General features: G+C 39.8%; 2 protein-coding genes across 3 annotated transcripts in view; both read left to right on the forward strand.

The window, feature by feature from the left end:
• Positions 1-9058, forward strand: part of LOC129033914 (serotransferrin) — a 32402-nt gene extending 23344 nt beyond the window's left edge. The window contains exons 14-17 of the mRNA XM_054483112.1: positions 1127-1191; positions 5701-5885; positions 7324-7513; positions 8859-9058. Coding sequence (XP_054339087.1) covers positions 1127-1191; positions 5701-5885; positions 7324-7513; positions 8859-8893 — 475 coding nt within the window. The 3' untranslated portion in view covers positions 8894-9058. The remainder of the gene's footprint in view (positions 1-1126; positions 1192-5700; positions 5886-7323; positions 7514-8858) is intronic.
• A 5042-nt stretch (positions 9059-14100) lies between these two features.
• SRPRB (SRP receptor subunit beta) overlaps positions 14101-25793 on the forward strand; it is a 37787-nt gene continuing 26094 nt past the window's right edge. The window contains exon 1 of one of the 2 annotated variants that reach the window (XM_054483115.2): positions 14101-14295. The gene's annotated coding sequence lies outside the window, so the exon portion shown is untranslated. Of the gene's footprint in view, positions 14296-14388; positions 14510-25793 lie in introns of those variants that run through there. The other variant, XM_054483116.2, reaches the window with a different exon arrangement.

Here is a 25793-nt window from a genome sequence, read left to right on the forward strand (position 1 = left end):
GTCTTTTTCTGGTGATAACATACGTTTGAGAATTATAGGTCATGAGAAAATGCTCAAATAACATGTATGTATAAACACACATAAAATAAATGTGTACAAAGGTTTCTTTTTCTAAACATGTCTTATAAAACTTAGCTATGAAGTAAAATGTACCAGACTGATAAAAAGACTCCAAACTCCAAAGAAAATAAAATTAAATCAATATGTGGCACAACAGGTACCCCGTCTTCTCAGCTAGCTACCCCCAAAACTCTTGAACCAATGCAGGAATAGGCAGGTTCTTTTCCTTGAGGCAAGGGGATTAAAGTACATGGAGAGCAGGGTTGGGTCCATTGTTCAAAAGTCCAACCCACTCGGCTCATTGAGGAGGGCCTTGTGTAGACTTTGAAGTACACACTAGTTCATCATCTGTGTGGTATGCCCTTTCAAAGGACTGGAAGACAGTCAAAATTAAAATTAGAACCCTAATAACCAGAGTTTGTTTTGTTATTATTTCTTTTCTGAAACTTCTTGGGGACTTGTAGCTCAGAGCCGTGTTACAACCCCCAATACCACACCCAGAGGTATGCAGCCTGGGAGTTAGTAGAGTCAGGTGCCTTTATGCCAGGTTTTGCCATATTCTCTGCATTTCTCAAAAACAAAAACAAAAAACCCCACAACATAGCAAATGCTCCATAAATGTTAAAATTATTTTTCAAAGGAATGAAGGACAGCACAAATTGCAATTTGCGATGGAGTTTCAGTCTCTCACAAATGTTGCCTAGACATTCGCCTTGTACAAGAACCTGAAGGAACTGAGTTTTTCATTCATATGCTGGGGGAGGCATCACCTCACTGAAAATCAATTCCCTACAATCCTTGTTGATGTCAGGGAAATTATGTTATCTCTCAGAGAAACTGTAAAAAAATTAAGTTTAGTATGTGGAAGTGAGATTGTAAAACTACAATTAATTCAGAATGTTTTGTTTTTGTTCTCTTGATTCCTTACATTGCTTACTGTTAGAATGGAAGTTACAGTTGCTGTTTTCAGATGGCTGTCCTGAATCTATAAGGTAGCCCCCTGAATGACAGATAAGTCACTCTGACCACCTTTTTTTTTTCTCTCTCACTGTCTGGACCTCTGCAGGTGTCTGGTTGAGAAGGGAGATGTGGCCTTTGTGAAAGACCAGACTGTCCTACAGAACACTGGGGGTACGTGCACCTGCTCCTCTGTCCCCCTAGATCACTAGATCCTGGTCACTGGTATTCACTTGTATTCAGGTATGCCTTTGTGGAAGTATTGTATACACTGTCAGACTTCAAAGCTCTGATTCTCAATCTGTCTGCTCAGTGAAGAGAGACATGTTCACCTGAGTGCGCAGAATGATCAGGATCATGGGGCCCCCAATGGCCCTAAATCCTCCCCAACGCACACTCCCACAGCTGCAAGCCTTGTGCTCCTTTCCCCTAAATACTTCAGTGCCTGTTTCCTAAGAATAAGACAATATCTTGCATACCAACAGTACGATTAGCAAGATCAGGATATTTTATATTATGTGGATTTAATACTCGTCACGTCCACAGTCCACATTTAACTATTGTCAGTTATCCCAGTAATGCCTTTTATAGCCATTTTCTGTATTTCTGGGCTGTGTCCATTGAGAAGGCCTAGAGGCAGTGGCACACCAGCAGGAGTAAGCACCAAGATATTGGCTTGTAAGTACTCTTCTTTGCTAAAAGGAACCAGAACTCCTTGGAAAAATAGCTGACTTCAGGGCTGGGGCAGGAAAAATACATGCTGAGCCTAGAACAACACACTGAAGTGCTCAAACAGTGATGGGACACTCAAAGCATACAAGAACCAATTTGAAGGATCTCCTGTTGCCAAGTCTGGGAATTTTGAGCATTAAAATAAATAATGATAGCAGTAAGGGATAATAGCCCATTGAAAGAAATAAGAATGCATGAGGCAATACTGATTAAACAAATGAAGAAGGGAAAACTAATCAATGTGGAAGGAATGATAGAGTTAGAAAACTATCACTTGGCAACCAATATATTGATAACTGATTCAAGCAAGAATCATCAATGGGTGTTAACTTGTGGGTGAACGCTGGACAGCCATAACATTAAAAACAAACAAAACAAAGCAAAACAAACATTGGCCAGACTGAGCGCTCCACACCTGACCCCTCAGTATCACTAAGTGCCAGCAGAGCCCACTGGAATTCAGGCTGTGAATACTTCCCCACCTTCTCTCATGTTCATTCCCCCAACTCCTCACTTTTCCTGGGCAACTCATCCAGAATGAACCAGCTCAGCACCAGCCCCTCCAGGAAGCCTTCCCAGATGGCATACCCTGTCCTACAAGAAGACTCCTCTGTTCATATTGCCATTATGATTGAATTCACCACACTCTGTAATACACTTTGGCTACAGAAACTCTTTGAGCTCTTTTTCTTCCTCTTATATTCCCAGCACCTAGTGTAGCACATAGTACACAGCAGTTGCTAAGAATTTGTTTGAAGGAATATTGGGTTGATTAATTTTCCTTTCTTCCCTCGTATTATTGCTTTTTCCTTTAAGGGAGTGTTACCCTAAGCTTGGCTCTTTGCCACACTTGATTTCTTTTGGTACTTTTCTGAGTAGAGCTCCCTTCTCTAAGCTTTGACTCTCTTACTCTTTGCAATGACTCAAAAATTCTTCCCTCCTGAATAGAATTAAGATAGGAGGCCTGACATCCAATCTCAATTCCATTCCAGTCTATTTCCCAAGGTGTCACTTTTATGTACAGAGTACATTGGCATTGCAATTGTATTTTTTTACATGTGTACATGGATGTCCTCATATACTGTAGTTGTATATATACAATCCATATACAACTCAACTGTCCTCATCTTTCTGTCAATGTTTCCTCCTCTTCTCCCAACCTCTATCCTTATAGAGAATCCTGCTATACTCCCTGCCCATCAGGCCTAGATTAAGTCTGTCAGTCAATATCTTATTTCTTCAAAATGTGTCTTTTTTTAAACTAAATTTTATTGTGTGTATTTAAGGTAGACAACATGATTTTTAAGAGCCAAAGTAATTTTGATATATTGTAAGTTTGGGAACTACTGGTCTAATACCCCTGACTTAATATCACATTCCTGATAAATATTACTAAATATAAGTCACATCATGTCTGATTCATCATACTTATATTTTGCACCTTCTTACCTTCGTCTGTTATTAGTTTATTGCTTTTTCAACTTATATTTTAGATTGAGCGTACATATGCAGGTTTGTTACATGGTATACTGCATGATGCTGAGGTTTGCGGCATGATTGAACCTGTCACCCAGGTAGAGAGCATAGCACCCAACAGGTAGTTTTTCAACTCTTGCCCCCTCTCTCCCTCCTCCAAAATCTGTCTTAAGTGCTATGGTATATACAAGAAGGAAGACACAGAAACACATGGGCTTTTTTTTTTTTTTTGAGATGGAGTCTCACTTTGTTGCCAGGCTGGAGTGCAGTGGTGCGATCTCAGCTCACCGCAACCTCCGCCTCCCAGATTCAAGTGATTCTCCTGCCTCAGCCTCCCAAGTAGCTGGGACTACAGGTGCGCACCATCATGACCAGCTAATTTTCGTACTTTTAGTAGAAACGGGGTTTCACCATGTTGGCTAGGATGGTCTCCATCTCTTGACCTCATGATCCGCACACCTCGGCCTCTCAAAGTGCTGGGATTACAGGCGTGACACTCTGCGCCCAGCCCACATGGGCTCTTTTATCTCAATGTGTGTGTGTGTGTGTGTGTGTGTGTGTGTGTGTGCATATTATAGGTGTGTGTAGGAAAAAGAATGTTAAAAATGTACCAATTTTGAAGGCGTAGACTATGAAATTACAAATGCTTCAACATTTTCTTCCCAATACTTATGTGGCATTTTACAAATTTCCATCAATAAATGTGTATTATTTTTATTGAAAAAGCATATTTTTAACATGCCCTTCTAGATGCCCTCCTAGCCAGACTGAATCACCTCCCATCTGATTTTTCTTAATTTTCTACCTTTAGGTTCTGGCTCATTCATTAACATCAATTTCCATTCATAAGTCCTCACAAACCCACTTTTCCTCTTGCCTGAGTGCCTCACATACCCTACTGCTTGAGATGGTTCCAGAGGCGGTCTCCTCTCTCCGTTAGAAACACCAGGCACACACCTGCCCCCAGTCTCGCCTGCACTCTCCTTTCCTCCCGCAGAGAGGCATTCCTTTCTCCTCCTCTCATCCTACACACCCTATAAGAGATAACCGAAATCTTGCCTCCTCCAGCCAGCTTCTTAATTCATTTGTTCTCAAAGCCCTGGTTTGAGCTCACACAGCATCTAGAGTGTTTTACAAAATATAAAATATTATTATCCCTGCCCCCAATTTTTTGTTTTGGTTTGTGTGTTATTTTCCCCTCCAATAAGATTGTGCCTTGGAGAGGGCTGGGAACATAGTATCATAGATAAATGAATAAAATAACATAAAATAAAATAAAAATACATATACCCTTTGAACTAACTATTCCACTTCTATGTAAGCACAATTAGATGCCAGTAACACTCATTTTAACACTACTGTAGTGGCAAAAAATTGTAAACTCCTCAAATGCCTATTAAAAGAGGAATGGTTTAAAGATACTATTATAGCCACACTATGAAATATAATACAGTAGTTAAGAAGAACGAGCTTGATTTATATGTACTGACAAGAAGAATCTATAAGGTATGTAAACAGTTGAAAAAAAAGCTACAGAGTTTTACATTTGTCAAGATCTAACACTAAACAAAATTAGAAATATGTGAAATCCATATACACAGGTAAAAAAATACATATAATGAGTCGTGGACGGAAACTCGCAAATGTGATATTAAAGACTGGCACTATAAGACTGAGTGAGATTTGGAGAGTATAGGAAAGGAGGCTTTTAGTTAATATAGGGAGATATTCAAAAATTTATGAGTGTGATCTCATGTATTAGTTATTCAGTTAAAGAAAGAAAATTAAATGAAAAATTCATTTTTAAAAAGGTTGCAATCCTGAATTATGGGAAAGAAATAAAAATTAGCAAAACATATTTGCAAAGTGCCTCAGGAGGAAGGAGCTGAAACCCTAAAAATGGGTGAGATTTTTTTTTCAGGGACAATACAGAAAAGAAGAGGCAAAGGGGCTGAGATGGGATACAGACGTGTATCACACAGGCGTGTGCACATTCTCATTTAGAACTGGAACAAGGGAGTCAGATTTAAAATTCTGGTGCAGATTCCAAAGGTGTTCTCTGAGGAAAAGTTATTTTGTTTGGAGATGCCATGTGTTACAGTACAGAAATGGATAAACCTGGCTTAGAGCGTCACATTCTTCCTCTGCTGGAGCAAGAGGTACAGAAGGAATTGGAATTTAGTGGAATTGAAGATCTTTTTGAACAGCATCTACAGAATGTAGTTCATTCTTACCTGGCTGGGTAGGGAAGGTTGGAAGGGGATGGTCAATAATCATTCCTGGTCACTGTGAGTCTGGTATCACCTTGTAGACCACATGGGTGTCTCTTCCTGTCCATATCACTGTAACCCCAGTGTGGGCACTCCTGCTGGCCAGAAGGCCCAGGTTCTCTACACATCACTGAGTCAGTCCCATCTCCCCAGTGGGGCACCTTGACCAAAGCCATCAGCTGAACCACCTTCTTCCTGTCCCTAGGAGAGAACCCTGATCCGTGGGCTAAGAATCTGAAGAAAGAAGACTATGCGTTGCTGTGCCTCGATGGTTCCAGGAAACCTGTGTGGGAGTTTAAGAAATGCCACCTGGCCAGAGCCCCGAATCATGCTGTGGTCACACGTAAAGATAAGGAAGATTGTGTCTACAAGGTGTTACTTAACCAGCAGGTATGGACCAGCCAGGGCCTCCCACCTTTTCTTCCTAGATGGCTATAGGCTATTTGGGGGGAGTTTACAACAAAGTGCAGCCATGACTCCAGCACTTTCTTTTTGAAAACTAGAATTTCATGCACTGTGCATTTCATGCCATGCATTGTGGACTAGAGTATCAGGGTTCAAATCTCAGCTCCACAGCTTCCTAGGTGTGCCATCTTGGGTATATTATATAACCTCTCTATGCCTCAGCTTCCTCATATATAAAATTGTAATAATAATATTTTTACCTACTTCTCAGTTAACATGAGTATTAAGTGAAGACATGCACCCAAACGGCATAGGAAAATGCCATTTCCTATAGGACGTGCTCAAAATATGTTAGCTGTGTAATTATGGAACTAGACCCTGTCTCAGGCCCAGCTCTGCTTCTAGCTCCTGGTCACTGGTGATTAGATCTGATCCATGTGCTCTTGGGACCAGGAATCTGCCTTTCTGCTCCCCCTAACCTTGTTCAGGGGTACTCTCATTTCCCCTATTCCTGTCCTTCCCGAAAATGAAGAAGACAGCTCCTGTTTCCCAGCGCTTGTTGATACGAGTCATGAAGAGTAGATTTCTGTTCCTCTTGCCTAGGCAGACTGAGCACTGTTCTCAACAGTCTGAAAAACACAGGACCCTTGCCCTCGGAGAGCCTGTTCTCTAGGGGAACAACCACTCAGGGCCAGCCTTGTTGAAGACAGGGGCTGCCTGAGTATTCTAATCCTAAAGGCCCCTCCACACACACACATCACCTTCCTTTTGGGCATAGCTGCCTGCTGTTGATTCACCATTACCTTTTTAAAAAAAAATAAGATAGAGTATATTTAGAAGTCCTTTTAAGGTACATGACAATAATAAGCATTTAACATACATTTCCTAGCTGCTATATGGAAGGTTCAACATTTTGCAGTCATCATTTCACTTATAACCTTTGGAGATATGGAGAAGTTGAGTGGCTTGCCCAAGAAAGGATTCAAAATGCAGTCAAACATGAACTTTTAAGAACTACCTCTGCCACTCCTCTGGGAGGGTTCACATTTAACATCTTCTTTGACAATAACATCTGAAGGGACATGTTATTGTCCTCTCATTTCCTATAAGCAGCCCCCAATGAAGGGCAATGAAGTGGGGAAGAGAGGTCAGAGTAGGCAGGCATGGGTGTGGGTGGGAGGGACTTCTCAGAGGAAGGTGGGACCAGGGACCCTATAGATGATTTTGGGGGCATCATGAAAGCATGGAGCTGGGGCCCTAAGTGGGTAAATGGCAGATAAAGGAGGTGGAAAATTCCCAAGGCATACTCTGTAGCTTCCCTTTTTCCCCAGGGCTGGTTCAGAGCTTTCAGACTCTACTCATCCATGTGTTCCCAGCTGCTAAAGACCACAAGGTCCTCACGGACTTTCTGTTCACTTGACAGCGCCTATTTGGAAGCAACGTAACTGACTGCTCGGGCAACTTTTGTTTGTTCCGGTCCGAAACCAAGGACCTTCTGTTCAGAGATGACACAGTATGTTTGGCCAAACTTCATGACAGAAACACATATGAAAAATACTTAGGAGAAGAATATGTCAAGGCTGTTGGTAACCTGAGAAAATGCTCCACCTCACGTGAGTAGGAGGAACAGCATGGGGAAGTGGCAACCAAACATGGTGGTGAGTGCTGGGGTGGTGGGTACAGGAGGGGTAGGCTGTGGCCCTTGGGATAGGACAACATGGACAAAATGAAATGGTGAGTGAACAATCTAAGCCCGGCATGTATGACAGGCGAGGCTGTATGGGCAGATAGTAAGGGGATACAGGCTCAGAGCACTAAGGTAGTGAGCTTATTGGGCATAGAGAATTCCATCTTATTTCTAAGAAAAGGACTGGGTTTATGTGTACATGCCATTGCTCTGCAGTAAACTTTTGATTAGAGTTGCCTTGTCCAATAGGGTAGCCACCAGCAAGATGTGACTATTTAAATTTAAGTTAATTAAAATTAAACTAAATAAAAGATGTATTTCTTCAATCCCACCCAGCTGCATTTCAAGTGCTCAACAGCCACATGTGGCTCCATATTGGTCAGCAAAGAGAATGTTTGCATCATCACAGAAAGCTCTTTCAGACAGCGCTGCTCTAGACAGCTTCAACAATGATAGGTTCTGGTAACCATAAAGTTGCCATGCATACTACTCATTTGGAACACCAGTTTCTGAGAACTGAAATAGAATAAAACACATCTTTGCAGTATAACTATGTTGGGTGTAACTGAGTCACCTGAAAAAATTTGGAAGCTGGGGAATAACATGTGGTGGTGTAGGGCAGTTAGTCTTTCCACAGGAGTATGCAGATAAGGGAGTCTTGATCCTTATTAAAATGCTGATTATCAGAGCCTTGAGATACTGATTTAGAAAGTCTGTGCTAGGTCAGGTATCCACATTTTAAAAGTTGCCCCCATGTAATTCTGACAGAAGCAGCAATGTGCTTGTCTACGTTCGCTATTGTGAGAATCAAGTTGATGTTTACCTAACCTATATCCTCCACAAAAGCAGACAGTCTGGCTCTGCTCTTCTTTCCTCCATCCTTAGCCCACAGCACAGTAACTGGCACATTGCAGGTGCTTTTTGCTATGTCAGTTCCTCACCTGCTTAAAGAGGTCAGGGAGGACAGTCTTCCTGGGCGACTCCCGGCCTCACGAACTCAGATGTGTGAGCCTCGCCCATAAGAAACAAGGTGGGGAACCCTGTAGGGCAGGAAAATCATGTTACAGCTTTGGCATGGGGCACTCCCCAGGATAGGCACAGGAGCTGTGCAGGCAAGTAGAAAAGAGCACTGGGAGAACGGCCCAGTTCACAGAAGAGGAGGCAGCAAGTCTGCACACTTTGTACTATGCTGAAATTGTTCAATCACTTGACAGTTCAGAAATAAATATAGGAAGATTTTGAAAATCCTACCTCTCTCCTCTGCTCCACAGCACTCCTGGAAGCCTGCGCTTTCCGTAGACCTTAAAATCTCAGAGGTAGGGCTGCCACCAAGGTGAAGATGGGAACGCAGATGATCCATGAGTTTGCCCTGGTTTCACTGGCCCGAGTGGTTTGTGCTAACCACGTCTGTCTTCACAGCTCTGTGTTGCCATGTGTGCTGAACAAAAAATAAAAATTATTATTGATTTTATATTTCAAAAACTCCATTCTTTCCTAAATATTTTCAACAAAAGGATTTGTTTATGCATTCTGCCTAAATACCTATGCAACTGAGCCCTTCCTTCTCAGCTCAAGATTCGTCTGGTCTTTCCCTACAGCTTTGTGTGTGCCATGGCCACACCTCCTGGGTAGAGTTTAAGGAGATATCTTTTCTAAAAGGGTCTGTGTGATCATTAAAATATAATCAAATGTATACTGGTGTGTGTGTGTGCGCACATGCGTGTGCGTGTGTGTGCGCACATGCATGTGCGTGTGTGTGTGCACATGCGTGTGCGTGTGTGTGCACATGCGTGTGCGTGTGTGTGTGTCATGCTAAGGAAGGGGCAGGAAGGAGGATGCAGAGTGAGTTACAGAGATCAAGTACTCAAGTGAGTACAGAAAGACTACAGAAGACTTCCCTTTATTTTGGTATTTTAAATGAATTACATCAGGCATAGCTGAGGTCCTGATTCTAACTAGCTGAAAAAAGTGAAACACTGACATCTTTTTTGCTGAAAAGCATTCCCTGAGCCTGATGCCACAGCAGTTACTGCCCTGTCTCCTGCCCTTCTCAGCCCAGCTTCCTGTAAGGTGGAGGCTCACTTTTCTGTCTCACTTCTTATTATTGGCTGAACACACAGAATTTCGTCTTCTGCTTCACCAACTTACCTGAATTTACCCTGGCAAAAGTCACCATCTACCTGCCAACTGTTAAACCAATTCAGGTCTTCCATTCCTGAGCCCATTTCCTGCAGTTGATACAGGTGACCACTCCCTCCTCCTTGGAACTCTTTTCCTCAGTTTCTCTGACATGGCGGGCCTCTGCTTTGATTCCTACCTCTCTCTGTTCATTTGTAGTCTTCACTGTGGGCTCATCCTATTGGCCTGGAAACCTTAGGAAAATCTTCCTGGGGTTTTCTCTTGATCCGGTCAGTGCTCCTCTCACTTTGCAGGCCCTCCTTCAGTGATGCTCATGACTCCTAGGCATCTGTATCTATAGCTGTGACCCCAGCCTCCAGCAGTATCCCTGCACTTATACATCCTACTACCTACCTGTGGGTCTACACTCGAGTCTTGCAGCAGTCAGAAACCCAACAAATCAAAAATTGAAGTGATGATCCTGTTCTTCTCTCTCTTGCTTCCCTAAACCAACTGTTGTTATAGTATATTCCATATCAGCTGAAGACATGGTCATCTACCCAATCACATAAGCCATAAATAGAGGGGTGAAATTTCAGTTCGCCATTTTCCCTCACACTACATCCAGCGTCACCAAGTTCTGTTGATTTTGCTTTCTAAATAACTTCAGTTGGCTCCTTTCTTTTCCTGATTCCTAACACAGCCTCATCTTATACTCAAATACAGAACTGCAGGTAAGGGGTATCTGGACACAACATTCCACACCTCTCTCAACTGTCTAGTATTCAAGAAAATAGGACTCTGGGTCCACTTTACAGTCCAGACCTGATATGGACCTTTTTACACACAGCCCTGCTTTCCTCTGAGCCTATCAACACTCAACCTTATTTAATATTCACCTAAACTTACCCCAAATCCTATAACTCTGCCTTTCCCTTTGTTTGGTGAGATACCCCATGGCTCCCCTGGAATGCAGTCTGTCTCATTGCAATGGATCAATAAACCTAATTTTATTACACTACAGGTATATTCCTGGAAGTCTTAGACAACTGGGCTAAAACAAAAATATTCAACATCCATTCTTAATTATTAAATTAATTACTAAAATAGGATAGACAGATGTTATTTGGCCATAATTTTATATACATGTAAACAAAAGCTAATATATACCTAATGATGAAGAAACAGAAGCATTCCTACTAAAGTTAGGAACATGAAAAAAATTGATTACTATCTATCTTATTTTACAGTGTTTTAGAACAGGTGGCCAGTCCAATTATATAAGAAAAATAAGTTATAATATTTAACTAAATGCCAAAATTACTTTTATTTGTAAGTGATTATACACCTAGGAAATCCATGAGAACCAAATAATAATAAAGTATTATGGCCAGGCACAGCGGTTCATGCCTATAATCCCAGCATTTTGGGAGGCTGAGGTGGGTGGATCACCTGAAGTCAGGAGTTCAAGACCAGCCTGGCCGACATGGCGAAACCCCATCTCTTCTAAAAATACAAAAATTAGCCTGGCTTGGTGGCGCACACCTGTAGTCCCAGCTACTCAGGAGGCCGAAGCATGAGAAGTGCTTGATCTTGGGAGGCAGACATTGCAGTGAGCCAAGGTCGCACCAGAGCACTCCAGCCTAGTGACAGAGCAAGACTCTGTCTGGAAAATAATAAAAATAATAATAATAGGCAGGGTGTGGTGGCTGACACCTGTAATCTCAGCACTTTGGGAGGCCAAGTCGGGCAGATCACCTGAGGTCAGGAGTTCGAGACCAGCCTGACAACATGGAGAAACTCCATCTCTACTTAAAATACAACATTAGCGGGGCGTAGTGGTGCATGCCTGTAATCCCAGCTACTTGGGAGGCTGAGGCGCGAGAATCGCTTGAACCTGGGAGGCAGAGGTTGTGGTGAGCCCAAATCGCACCATTGCACTCCAGCCTAGACAACAAGAGCAAAACTCTGTCTCAAAATAATAAAAATAATAATAATAATAAATAAAGTGGTAAAAGTGGTAAGATAAAATTCAGTAAAGTGAAAGGAAATATTAAAATAAAAAATAACTTTCTTTTATACAAATAATAGTGAGTTAGGACAATAATAATTAACAAGAATAAATAAAATGTATCATTTAGTAAATTAATAAAAGCTACATTTAAACCACACTTATCAAAGTAAAAAATAATGTAAAGAAGACATATTGCTTTGGATAGGAAGACTCAGTATTGTAAAGATGTCAATTCTCCCTAAATTAATCAATATACAATTTTTTAACTTGACAAAATGATACTAATCCTCAACTAAAAAACAAAAGTGAGACAGATAAGAAAAATTCTGAGAAAAAAATAATGAGAGTGGATGAGCTCTTCTAGCTGTTAAAATGTATGATAAGCTCCTGAACCTTGGCCTTAGCAATGATTTTTTGTCTATCACATCAAAAGCCCAGACCACAAAAGCAAAAATAAATAAATGGGACTACATCAAGCTGAAAAACTTCTGCATAGCAAAGACAACAAGCAACAAAATGAAATGGCAACCTATGGACTGGAAAAAATATTTGCAAACTATGTATCTAATAAGATATATCAAATTGATAAAAAACTCATACAACTCAGTAGCAGGAAAACAAATGATCCCAGTCAAAAATGGGCAAAAACCTGAAAAGACATTTCTCCAAGAAGAAAAATGGCCAAGATGGATATGAAAAGGTGTTCAACATCACTAATCATAAGGGAAATGTGAATTGAAACCATTATGAGATACTAGATAATAATAGGATGACTATTATCAAAAAGTCAAAAGATATTAATCATAAACGTGGATAAGGGTGAAGAGAACAGAAAACCTTTGTGCATTGTTGGTGAGAATGTATAGCCACTGTGGAAAACAGTATGGAGGTTTCTAAATAAACTGAAAATAGGGCTACATATGACCCAACAATCCCTCTTTAGGGGATATACACAAATAAAATGAGATAACCACCTTGTATAGATAAATGCGAACCCACGTTCATTGCAGCATTGCAGCCAATATAGGGAAACAACCTAAATGCCTGTTGAAGAATGAATGGATAAAGAAACTGGTATATATATACATATATATACAATGGAATATTATTCAGCCCTAAAAAGAATATCTTGCCATTTGCCACAACATGGATGAAACTGGAGGACATTAAGTGAAATAAGGCAGACACAGAAAGAAAAATATTACACGATTTCACTCATATGGGGAATCTAAAGAAAACACTCAAATACAGGTATACAGAGATAACAAAACCTGAGGTGGAGGAGGATGGAGAGATGTAGGTCAGAGGATACAAAGCAACAGATAGGAGGGCTAGGCGCAGTGGCTCACTCCTGTAATCCCAGGACTTTGGGAGGCAGAGGTGGGCAGATTGCGTGAGTCCAGGAGTTTGCGACCAGCCTAGGCAACATGACAAAACCCCATCTCTGGAAAAAAAAAAAAAAAAAAAAACCTAAAAAACCAAAACAACAACAAACAAACAAACAAAACACACACACACACACAAAATTAGCGAGGCGTGGTGGTGCCCACCTGCAGTCCCAGCTACTCAGGAGGATGGATGGAGCCTGAGGGGTCGAGGCTGCAGTGAGCAGTGATTTGATCGTGCCACTGCACTCCAGCCTGGGGACAGGAGACCCCGTCTCAAACAAAACAAAACCAAGTAGCAGATATGTATGATGAACAAGGCTAGAGATCTAATGTACAACATAAGCACCACAGTATAGGTAATAAATTCTACTTTATTTGGGATTCCTCCTTCACTGTAGTAATCTTTTTTTTAACTACGTATGTATCTCATAACATGTTGTATACCTTAAATATACTCAACGAAGCTTATTTTAAAAAACGAAATGTATAATGATGACTGGAAAGGGTGGCAGTCACATGGAAGTAATGAAGCAGAATAAAAGTTCCAGATATTAAATGCAAATGAGAATTTAGTACATGATAAAGCTGGCATTATACTTGGCGGGGATAGATAGGCTACTCACTGAAGTGTTTAGAAGCAAAGTGGCTGAAAATTTTGGCACAGAAGAAAATCTCGTGGACCTCCAACTTACCGGTTAAAGTAAAAACTTTCGAAACGTATAAAGGTTTAAATATAAAATTAAAATCGTAAAAACATTACTATGTTAACATATTTCTTATATAGTACTTAGAAAGATTTTCTAACATTCCACAAACCTAGTAGCAATTAAGGAAAATATTAATTTCAGATCATACAAAATTCAGAAGTCCTGTAAGACAAAAATAGACAAATAAAATGTGAAGATTTTTAAGAAAGAACAAAGGGCTAATCTATATTTTGAAATTAGTATGAAAAGAACAGAATTTGAGATGTGAGCGCGGCCAGCTCTGCTGGGCCCTTCAGGCCCTCCGCCCGGTAGAACCCGGAGCCCTGGCCGCGGCTGCCCCACCGGGCCCATTCCTTGAAGCAGGGGCGAACCACTTTTCCTCCCCGACCTGCCGGCTGCAGGGTCTCCCTGCCCAACCTTGCCAGGCCCAGACGAAGCTTCCGCCGAGCCGCCTGGACGCAGCGCCCCTGGGTGGCGGCAGGTATGGCCGGGCGGGAAGCAGGGAGGCGGCCCCAACGCCGCGGAGGCCACCAGCGGGTGCAGAGGGCCAGGAAAACGGGTCTGCGCGCGGCTCAGCTGCCTCTGCAGGCCATGGAGCCGCGCAGATCCGGGTCTTCGGGTGGCCGCAAGTCCCAAGTGGACGACACCCACCTAGTCCCGAGGACAACCGACAAAGTCCTTAATGGGCCCAGAAGGTGAGGGGAGTCCGGCAATGAGGGATGGTAGGGTTAGCGGCCATCGCCCAGCTCGTCTTCCTTCTACCAGATGCTGGTGCTGGAAAAGAGAAGTGGAAGAATAACTTCCGCCATTAGGCCCATCGGAAAGGCCCACCACCCTTTGGGAAGATTATTGGCTGTTTATAGAAGGCCCCTGTATATCCTATGAAAAAGCTGCTCTCAACTTCCCCCCAGCCTTTTAAAAGAAAACATTTGCTACATCGAGCCGTTCTAGGTGTAAAGAGGTTGCGACTTATGATAGTTAGAAAATCACACATCTTGTAAATTCCCATTTGTTAAAAATAATAATAATAATAATAATAATAGGACATAAATGGCTTCTGGAGATGACTTTTTGCAATGAAGTTGTTAGATCACCTCTGGAAGTGACAGCAGGAGCCACACATCCACGTTTATTAAGTGGGTTAGAGCAGGAGTCCCCAACCCCTGGATCTAGGTTGCACGCTCCTTATGAGACTCTGATAATGCCTGATGATCTGAGGTGGAACAGTTCCATCCTGAAACCATGCCCCTACCTTCCATGGAAAAATTGCCTTCCGTGAAACCAGTCCCTGGTGCCAAAGAGGTTGGGGACCACTGGGTTAGAGGACATGGGGCAGAAGACCTGAGAAGGAAGAGAGGACAGTTCTGTGCCACACTGGTCATATTTAGAAGACATTTTCATATTCCAACCATTGTTCTGTGTGTGCATTTTATTTCTCACGACTGTATATGTAGTTGACAATACTAAGTATTTTTTGAACTATCTACCCTTTCTAGATGTTCTGAAATGCCTATGTTAAAATTAGAGGTAGTAAAATAACACATTTTGTAAATCTTTTTGTTAAAATTCATATGTGATGTTGTTTTGGTTGGGGGGGATGGCCAAACCACCTGTTAATAATTCACATTGTGTTTGTGCACTGGTTCAGGGGAGGAGAGAGGAAAGGAAGTGTAAGAGCTCTATGCCAATGTGCTTATAGTGAGGCAAGGTTAACCATTGTCTCATGCCTGGGCATTTTGTTTTACTTATCTGGGTATATTGTGTATCTAAAGGACAAATGAGTCCTGACTTTACAAGATCTAGTCTTTCTAGATGTTAAAGAGATTGCTAGTGTATGACAAAAGTAGTTAGTAAACTAATATATTTTGTACATTTCGTTTTAAGATTCCCAGGAAAGACTGTCTTCTGAAAATTTGAGCATTATTGCCCAGTGGGTTGATGGAGATGGGAAGGTGTAGGCCAGAATGTTCATATTTGGAAGACTCAGTCATAACTGTTTTTACATGTGTTCACTTTATTCAAGACTTCTGTGCCTATAGTGGACAAATTAACTTCTTACCTGAAACATCTTATCTATGTAGATGTTCAGAATTGCCTGATGTATGTTAAGTGTAGAGGTAGTAAAATATCACCGTGTAAATATCTTTTTGCTAAAATTCTTGGGAAGTACTGTCTATACTCGTTCAATGGTTTAGAAATGGGAGGGAAGAAATTGCCAAAGGTCATATGCTAGTGTGTTCATACTGGGACATTTCACTCGCCATTTTTCTGTATGTTTTGTGCATTTTGTTTTGCTGTGTATGTAGAGTACATAATGGACAAATGAGTCCTAATTTTGCAACATTTGGTCTCTAGATGTTTAAGAAGTTGCCAGTGTATGACAAAGTATCTAGTAAAATTAGCACATTTTGCACACTTTGTGTTGAAATTCATAGGAAAGCCTGTCTTCTGTAAATGATTTTTGGGTATGAATTTGTTCAGCCATCTCTAAGCGTTACACATGCCTGTACCTGTCTACTGGATTGAAGATAGAGAGAAGGAAGTGAGGAAGGACTGGTTCAAGGTCAAAATTGTCATATTTAGATGATACCTCCGATTATAGCCATTGTTACATGTGCAATTTTATTTTACAGTGCTATGTACACAGTGGAAAGTTATATGAAATATCTGGTCTTTCTAGATAGTCAGAAATGCTGGATGTATTTAAAAGTAGAAATAGTATAATAACACTTTTTGTAAATAGCTCTTAAAAACTGATGGGAAATACTGTGTTTGAAAGTGGGATTATTAAATCACCTCTGTGAACAGTGTTACTTCTTCATTCAGTTGAGGAAGGTGAGAGGGAAGAAATTACAAAAGATGTTTTGCTATTGTGTACTAGAAAATTTCAGTTTATCCATTGCCTTATATGTTAAATGCATTGCATGTAACTTTGCTATACTATATATTGTGTTATATACTGGAAAAATGAGTCCCAATTTTAAAATATCCACTCTCTAGATACTAAAGAGGTTGCCAATGTATGACAAAAATAGTAAAGTAACACATATTGTACACTTTGTGTTAACGTTTATAAAAAGACTATCTTCTGAAAACGACTTTTGGAAGTGAAATGATAACATCAACTCTAAGTGACACATGGGCCCATATCCACCAACCAGGTTGGTGGTGCAGAGGAGCTGGAAGAAATGAAGGATTCTAGATCAGAATATTCCTATTTAGAAGACACTTTAAGATACAACCATGTGTGTAGTTTATTCAACCCTACTGATGCAAGAGAATAGGGTCTGGAGGCAGGAAACATAAAGCAGATTCATGCAGACTTCCTAGAACTAAATGAAATGGAAACACATCAGCTATGACAGGACATATACTCTCCAACAGAGTAAATGACTTTGTAACTTTATTTCATCCTCTCCATTTACATAGGGCGTATATCAAGTAAATGACTAGGGTGTATACCAAGTAAATGACTTTGTAACTTTATTTCACCCTCTTCATTTACATAAGGCATATACCAAGTAACCAATGGAAACTTTGAGAGGGTATTTAAACCCCAGAAAATTCTGTAACTGGGCTCTTGAGCCCCTAAGCACAGGCCTTCTCCCACCCTGTGGAGCGTACTTTCATTTCATAAATCTCTGCTTTTGTTGTTTCATTCTTTCCTTGCTTTGTGTGTTTTGTCCAATTCTTGGTCTAATATGCCCAGAACCTGGACACCCTCCACTGGTAACGTATTTTGGCAAGCCAGCCAGGAGGTAAGCCCAAAGTTTGGGATTTTTCATCTTTTCTTTTCCACTCCATACAGGGGAATCTCTCCCTCTGTCTCTCTTTTCCTTTCCAACTTGGGACCCTTGGTGGGCAGCGCCTAAACATGGAGGCAAACGCAGGTTTCTGGGTGGGGCCACTCTGAAGGACTTTTTTCTATCTTTTCTGGTTGTGGGCCCTGATTCCTATGTGTGGCGCAGCTCAGGGCAAACTTGCAGCTCAGGGTGAACTTGCATATGTTTCAGGCAACGGAAACCTTTTCTATACTAACTTCTTCCCTTACCCTACTTGACTGGCTAAGGACAAAAGAAGCCTACCCAGCTTCCATTTCCTATCATTACAGTTCATGGCTATCACGCTAGTGGAACAGGAAGCATGGGATAGTGTGGCCTTATCAAATTATAAGGATGCTAAACATCAGTGATTACACCCAGGAACCAAAGGACAGCTCACAGTTGCCTCTGGAGGGAAAATATGCAAAGCGGCACTGGTGCCCACCTAAGGTCAGAGATGCCTGACACTCTTAATACTGGACCCCAAAGGGGTATTCCCCAGGGGATCCTCCAGACTTCAGCCTCTCCAAAGGGCATCCAGAGGGGATGCCCTTGGCAGCAGTTCTAAGGACTAGTACTAAGCCCTCCTTAGAATTTTCTCTTGCAGTTGCAATACTGTTTGGCCCCAATACGGTTTGGATTCTGGTATTTGCTGTTGAATGGGAAAGCGGGATGCAGTTGCATGTATTCAGGCTTTGGTGCTGCTGTTCTAAGCAGGGGCGGGCCTAGTTATTATGTGATGTTCTCCTTTGGTGCTGTTTGGCCCCAGTGTTCTTTCGAGTCTGGGGAGGTTTGGCCTTTAAAAATCAAACTGCCAAGGAAATTGCTTTACCTGAAATGATGGTTCACAGCCTTCATTGGATTGCTTATTGGGTAAACAAAGTAAAACTGGCAAGCTTGTATTGCTATCTCATGGTTAGGGTTCCAAGGTAAAAGCTATTGAATCTTCATTTGTGTGTGTATATACACATGTCTAGATGTGTTTATTTGTATGCACACTTGTTATATGTTGTGTTTTGGCTTATAAGTAAAAGAGCACTCATAAATTAAGTAAATAAGTCTAAGCAATTTTCAAGTTCACATGACTTAAGTATAACTTTCCTAAACAAGCTAGTTTTAAAATTATTGGTAAAGTAAAAATAGAAATGCCTTCAGAATTGTCAGCATACATTTTTGTCTGGATTTTATATTTGTCTCTGCTAGATATTTTGAGGTGTTAGGGTTTGGCATAGAAGGTTATAAAACTATAAACCCAGCCAAAACAAAATGATCTTGTTTGTGTTTTTTTTTTGGACAAATGAGCATAATTTAATGTTAGCCAAATCTTCTGGATTACTGGCAAAAATACCTATGTATTTAACTTTGAGGCTCTTACTTAGGTTTAAGTGCACACCCAATATTCACTGGCTATTCAAAACGTGGTTAACAGGGAAATAACTGACTTTAAAAGATAGTGTCTAATATTTCGGTTTACAGAGGTAATCTAGATAAACTGTTAAAAGTGAAACAACTGAGTACAGTGAATGGGACAAATGTTTTAGATAAGCTTTTTGTGTAAAGTCTTAAAATTATTTTTGATGCTTATTTAGTATCTGGGCCATTTCCAATTAGAAAGGTTGTGATATGGGGAAATATGTTTCTAAAATTGTGGAATTGTTCTTAACTATAAATTCCCATATCTGATAGTTCAGGATTTCTTTCTTTTTAGCGTTTCACTAAAGTTTTAGGTTACTAAGGATAAGAATTCTAATTAACACATAATTCTGTATACAAAACATGCCAGAAAGGTTGTGTTATTAGTGAGAAAAAGAATAATTTAGAAGTTATCTAAAAGTTAGTTCAAATTACAGATTTGAAAAGGTTACTTATGAAACAATGTAATAAGGAACCAGTAAGTAGAGGAGAAAGATATGGAAAAAGTTTAGATAATAAAATATTCTTTAAAACCTGATAGAGAATTGGAGACATTTGGCTAATTAACATTTTCATAGTGAAAGCTCTTAGTCTTGATAAAAGTAAAATAAGCATTGTAAAGAAATGCATCAGCAGTTTGGCAATTCCTTTTTACTATAGTTAAGCATGAAGCCGGATTTAGTGTGGAGCCAAATTTCACATACATGCTTGCATTGCTTCACACTGTTTACTGTTTTCTGTGGATAGTGCTGGCACTGGAGTATTTATTGGTTATGTGCCTATAGTGTATTTCTTGATTGCACAGGATGTATGGTGATATTGGTGAACTTAAGGATACTGAATTGTGTATCAGGAATAAAATATTCATTATGTGGGTTTTGGGGGGCCCTAGGTAAACATTGTAGCCTCCAGGATAGATTGAGAAGGAAGAATTTAGGGTTGGGTTCCTATTTGTTTTTGCTTCTAATTTTCATTTGTTTGCCATTTATTCTCCTCTGGCTTTGCTTGTGTATGCATATATAAAACCATATATATATTTTTTAAATTTCTAGTAGAAGGCTTTTATTTGGTTCTGTGAATAGTTATTTTGTTCCCTATGCATTTCTAGCAAGTCATCATTTGTTCCATTTATCTGGAATTCCTAGGCTACCTTTGTCAGGCTGGCAGGAATTGATGGAGCACACCAGCTTTTTAACCTTGAACTAACTCAAATTCTGTTTATGATACTTTAAGTGTATGGAGTATATTTTCATAAACAGAATTTGAGTCATATTTTTTTCCTCTGCCCATTTTCTCCAAAATTCATAAACTATTTGTGAATAGTCTTAATTCATGGCAATGTGTTTGTTTGCATATAGTCAAGCAGGGTTCCTAGGGCTGCTTTGGGAGACAGAACCCAGAAACCTGGCATGCTGGCAAAAGGGTAAGAATTTCTTACCAGCCAGACTCTGGTCTGTGTCTCTCTGTGCAAACTGCATAAATGAATAGTAAAAGTCACTGTTTATCTCCTCTGTAAAGTTTTGATTAATATAAAAAAAGAATTCTGAGGCCGATCTTAAGCTGTAGTGAATCTGGTGTGCTTTGTGTCTTTCTGTATTGTTTTGTCATAAAGAGGGGTACCTTAGAATAAAATGTGTGCTTAGGACCCCATAGGCCTGCTGTTCAAGACATCCCAGCAGACTGGTCAGTCATGTCTTTGGGAGCTTGACCTTGTAACCATGTGGCCATGCTTTCTCTTTTCACAATGGCAGCCTGGGTTTAGGGTTCAGTTCCTGGTTTAGGGAATGAGTCCTTTATCTTCTGTCTGTGTATTTATATGTGTTGTGTGTGTACTATAAAAGAGCATTAATTAATTAGCTTAATAATAATGAGCTTAAATCAAATATTTTGTCAGAAAAGTAAAAAATGTGTAATGCCTTTTATTTACTTCGTGTAACTTAAGTAATCTTTGGGAAATAAAGACAGTTTTAAAGATTATTGATAAAATAAAAATATCTTCAAAATGTAAATATTTAGTCTAAATTATGCAGGTCAGATATTAGGTTTGCGAAATGCTTTAAGGTCATAAACTGCTTCTTTGACTTTTAAAAATTGCTCAATTTATTTTGGAGTATTAGATTCTAGATAAGGCCTGGGGACAAATAGAATTAGCCATGTCCCCTAGCTATGCAAAGAAGGTTATAAAGAAAGGAGATTTTATATAATAAAGGATCTTATATCATAAATTCTTGTCCTAAAGTAAAATAAGTGGTTGTTAAAAAAGAGGGATGTTTAGGACAAGTTAGAAAGTCCAAGCATGTCATAGATGGTCTGTGTAAGTCATGAAATAATTTACAAAAGAGAATTTATGCAAGAAATATACAATTTAACGGTGATTAGACCTCCTAAATGCTTCATAAAATGCCACTATGACTCTTAACTCTACAACTTGCCTGCTTTACAGCCAGGTAAGGCCTGAGACATGTGGAGTCAGATGCTGGAGTCAGACCTTAAGTGTACTTCTCTCTGGGTCCTAGACTCCACAACTAATATATAATTAAAATCCTTAACTTACCAAAGTTTTCACCAAAAGTAAAACTTGCTAAGAGTTAACATTGTAACATGTAAGTGAGACTACTGAAGCAACAGGTTTACATGCAAGGTATATAAGAAAAGTGAATGCATTTTCAGTGAAAGATTATAACAAGGCATGGGAATGTAGATTTTTTTTCTGTCTAAAGGGTTAAAGGATTGTTTTAAGTTAGGATAAAGCTAAAAGTTTGAATGAGTTGTGGAAGATTTATAAAAATTAATATTGTAAAAAATTATGTGTGTGAACATATTGACTAAATTTAAAGGGGTATTTTCTGGTTTTTCCATAAATTGAACATCAAAATAAAAGCACAAACAGGGTTTTCTTAAAGCACTGGTCTGCTCTTTAACAAACATTTGTAAAGGGTTATAAAAGGTTTATGAGAATCTCACCTTATGGTCAAACTGATTAAGATTGGAAAGATATGTCTACAAGGTTTTCTTAAAAATTGGGGTTGACATTAATAGCACACTAATGCAAGGGTGAAATTTGGCTTTCTCTCTTGAACAAGATTTTCATGCAATATTAAAAGATAATGAAAGATCTTTGTTTGCCTTTTGAATAAACTACCCCCCACCAAAAAAAGGAAGGGAAAGACAAGAGACAGATTGTTTGTAAAGTAAGTCTTCCATCTATCAACAAGGAAAGGTTTTTGCCTTTTAAAACATTTTTGAGTCATCATTTTGCTACATGAATGACTATGGTAACCTGGAATTCTATTTCATAATATCAAGTGTTTTAAATCTTTAACATATTTAATAGGCTTCCCAAAATCAAATTTCAGCTTCAAAATTGCCTTTTCTAACCTCTAACTTTGAGATGCTGCAGAGGGCCCCTGAAGCATCCAAAAGAGAGGTAAACAGAATTATTTGACATGTTTAATTACATGGGAAGCATTTTCAAAAATAAAAAAAAAATTTAATCTTCTTCAGGTTATATTTTAGTGAATAATATTAATATATGTTCCAAAATTGTATGAGATTTCTAAAATTCCAATATGTCTGAGTATATGCTATCAATCATAATTATGATTATTATGTTATTGTAGACCACAGAAATAACCAAATTTCCTTGTCAATTGTGTTTTTAACTATAACTATTTAAAGTCATTTCCACAGTTAATTGCTTAATGCTGATGCAGTTTCTGAAAACTTCACAAGCATGCAAAGTTCTAGAATATGGTGTCTTTTAGGAGATTCATGAAAGATTGGAAAGGACCCTAAAAAGCACTCTTGAATACAGGTTTCTAATAAGTTTAGAATTATATAATTGGAACTGGGTAAGAATTCCTGGAACTTTAATGAAAAGACTGACTGAGTTCTAAAACTGCTAACCCAAGTAGAACAAAAATTAATTAAATACCAAGAAAATACTTTGCCAGATTTTCATGCTAAATCAGTTGTACTGAAACTGTTTAGATATACAATTTGAATAAACTCCATCATCTAAATCAAATTACCTATGATAACCCATCAGTTATCAGTGTTTTGCACCTAATTTGGGGAAACAACTGGTATTCAAGAGGATATGAGTCTAATGTTAATTAAGCATGAACTCATGGAGAACCAGGATGGACACCTTGTCCTTCCTAAGTCCTTAAAGCTTTTGTTAGTAAAGTTTCTGCATTACATGACTTGTCACAGAAAAGATAAAATGATCCAAATTGAATATATTGATGTGGTGACTTATAAATTGCTAAAATAGTTTATAACCAATGTTTGGTCCCATACTCCTGGGAAAACAATCAAAGCTTCAGGTACATCCAGTCACCTGATAGGCCATTTAAACATTTTATAGAGGGATTTCATTCAATTGTTATTTTCAGTGCATGTTTTCTGGTTGTATAAAAGCTTTCCAATGCAAGAGGGCTGATGTTATAACACTAAGTTATTATGCCACCAAGTATTTTCACAAGGTAAAGAAAGCTTTTTATGGTTCACTGAGGACAATCAACTCCTTCACAACCTAGAACCTGAAGATTGTATCTTCTGAGAACATCGGATAAAGACTGTCCTTGCCATCCACACTATAGCAAAACTTCTGGACTTTGAACTTTGGGTTCATGATCTCACAACTGAGAAGAGTCCCTCCACACTCTTGGAACTGTACACCCATTGGAACCCTTAAGGTAAAGCTAACCAGGGAAGTTTCTCTCCCGAAGAAGATGGCATCCTTGATGTGAACAACTTTTCCCAAGATCATGAATCAAGATTTCTCTATTATCATGAGACTCTTACCTTTGAATATTTTTTCCTTGCTTTTGCCTCTATGAAGAATAGAAGAGGAAAAGGGATCTGTTGTGTACAATTATGGGGTATACTTTTATTTGTGAAGAATTTTGCAGCCAGCTTTAGGTCCTTTTTCCATGATTTGGAATAAAAGAGGCAAATGTATCCCTCATAATAGGCTCTATAGCAGTTTACTGTAAAGGCTATGGTTACATAATAGACTAAATTATCTTAAGAAAGTTATGCTAAATAATAGAATTGGCTAAACAGAAGAGTATCTGTGCAGCTGCTGGCACTCATGGCCTATGGAGAAAACATCAGGTATTATAGAGATTCAGTTGTAGCAAATTAATGAAGAGACTGCTTAGTTAAGTGAGTAGACTCTTTAGCTCATTCTTTAATCTATTTGAGTTTAGGAGGTTTGGTTTATGGGGACTTACTCTCAACTCTTGGTATTATCCTCCTGATAGTCATAATAATAGTCTCCCTGGTGTGCTGTATTCTCTCAAAGGTTTTAAATGTTTGCATGCAGCCACTCTAGAATGTCAGATGGTCTCTCTTCAACTGGAATGACAAGAGCTGAAAGAAATGTGCAACCATGAGGACACTGTAACCTATGAATGACGTGCTGAGACCAAAAACCCAAAGTGTTGGTAACTGAGAGTGGTGCTAAGTAAGGCCCTAAGTTTTGGTCACACTCTCACTCAAGTGAGAACCTGACCAAAAAAGTGGAATTTTTTTTTTTTTTTTTTTTTGAGATGGAGTCTCACTCTGTTGCCCAGGCTGGAGTGCAGTTGCGTGATCTCGGCTCACTGCAAGCTCCACTTCCTGGGTTCATGCCATTCTTCTGTCTCAGCCTCCCGAGTAGCTGGGACTACAGGCACCTGCCACCACACCCGGGCTAATTTTTTTGTATTTTTAGTGGAGATGGGGTTTCACCATGTTAGCCAGGATGGTCTCGATCTCCTAACCTCATGATCTGCCCACCTCGGCCTCCCAAAGTGCTGGGATAACAGGCATGAGCCACCGCACCCAGCCAAAAAGGGGAATTTTTTTAAACAAAATTATGGGAGGCCATTGTTTTGTATTGAGCCCGTGCGCTAGGCCCCAACAGACCAAACCAAACCAAAACGGAGTCACCTATGCCAAGACCTTAAGGAAACACATAGATCCTAGAACAGACCACAGGCCAGGTTTTGTTTTTCTCCTACAAATCTCTATAACAAACATTCCTGACAGCATAGATATCCACCCCGAGTTCCCATTAAATCTTTTAACCAAATTCATTTCCTCTCGCCAAAAGACCATCAAGCTTCGGATGATCATGCAACAAAAGTTTCATCCAGTTCCACCACCCCTGGCCATCAAGGAGCTACCCTGCCTTCACTAGACAGAGCAGGGCAGGAGTTCTGTGATCCTCAATAGGTAGGGACTAGGCCTCAAGCCAGCATGAAGCAGTTACAAAAGAAAGACCATCGGCCCCTCCACCTCCCATAAAGATTTATGGGGATCCCATCTCTGGAGGGAAATGAGGCAGAAGAATAGGGTCTGTAGGCAAGGAATATAAGGCAGATGCATGCTCACTTCCTAGAACTAAATCAAATGGAAACACTTCAGCTATGATGGGAAATGTCTTCTGTATTTACATAGGGCATACACTGAGTAACCAATGGAAACCTCTAGAGGGTATTTAAACCCCAGAAAATTCTGTAACCGGGCTATTGAGCCCCTATGCTCAGGCCCTCTGCCACCCTGTGGAGTGTACTTTCGTTTTCAATAAATCTCTGCTTTTGTTGCTTCATTCTTTCCTTGCTTTGTTTGTGCATTTTGTCCAATTTTGTTCAAGAAGCCAAGAACCTGGACACCCTCCAGTGGTAACACTATGTGCATATAGTGGACAAAATTAAGTCCTTATTTGAAACATCTAGTCTTCTAGATGTTTAGA

Source organism: Pongo pygmaeus, chromosome 2 (assembly GCF_028885625.2).
Source record: "Pongo pygmaeus isolate AG05252 chromosome 2, NHGRI_mPonPyg2-v2.0_pri, whole genome shotgun sequence".
NCBI classification, from domain to species: Eukaryota; Metazoa; Chordata; class Mammalia; order Primates; family Hominidae; genus Pongo; species Pongo pygmaeus.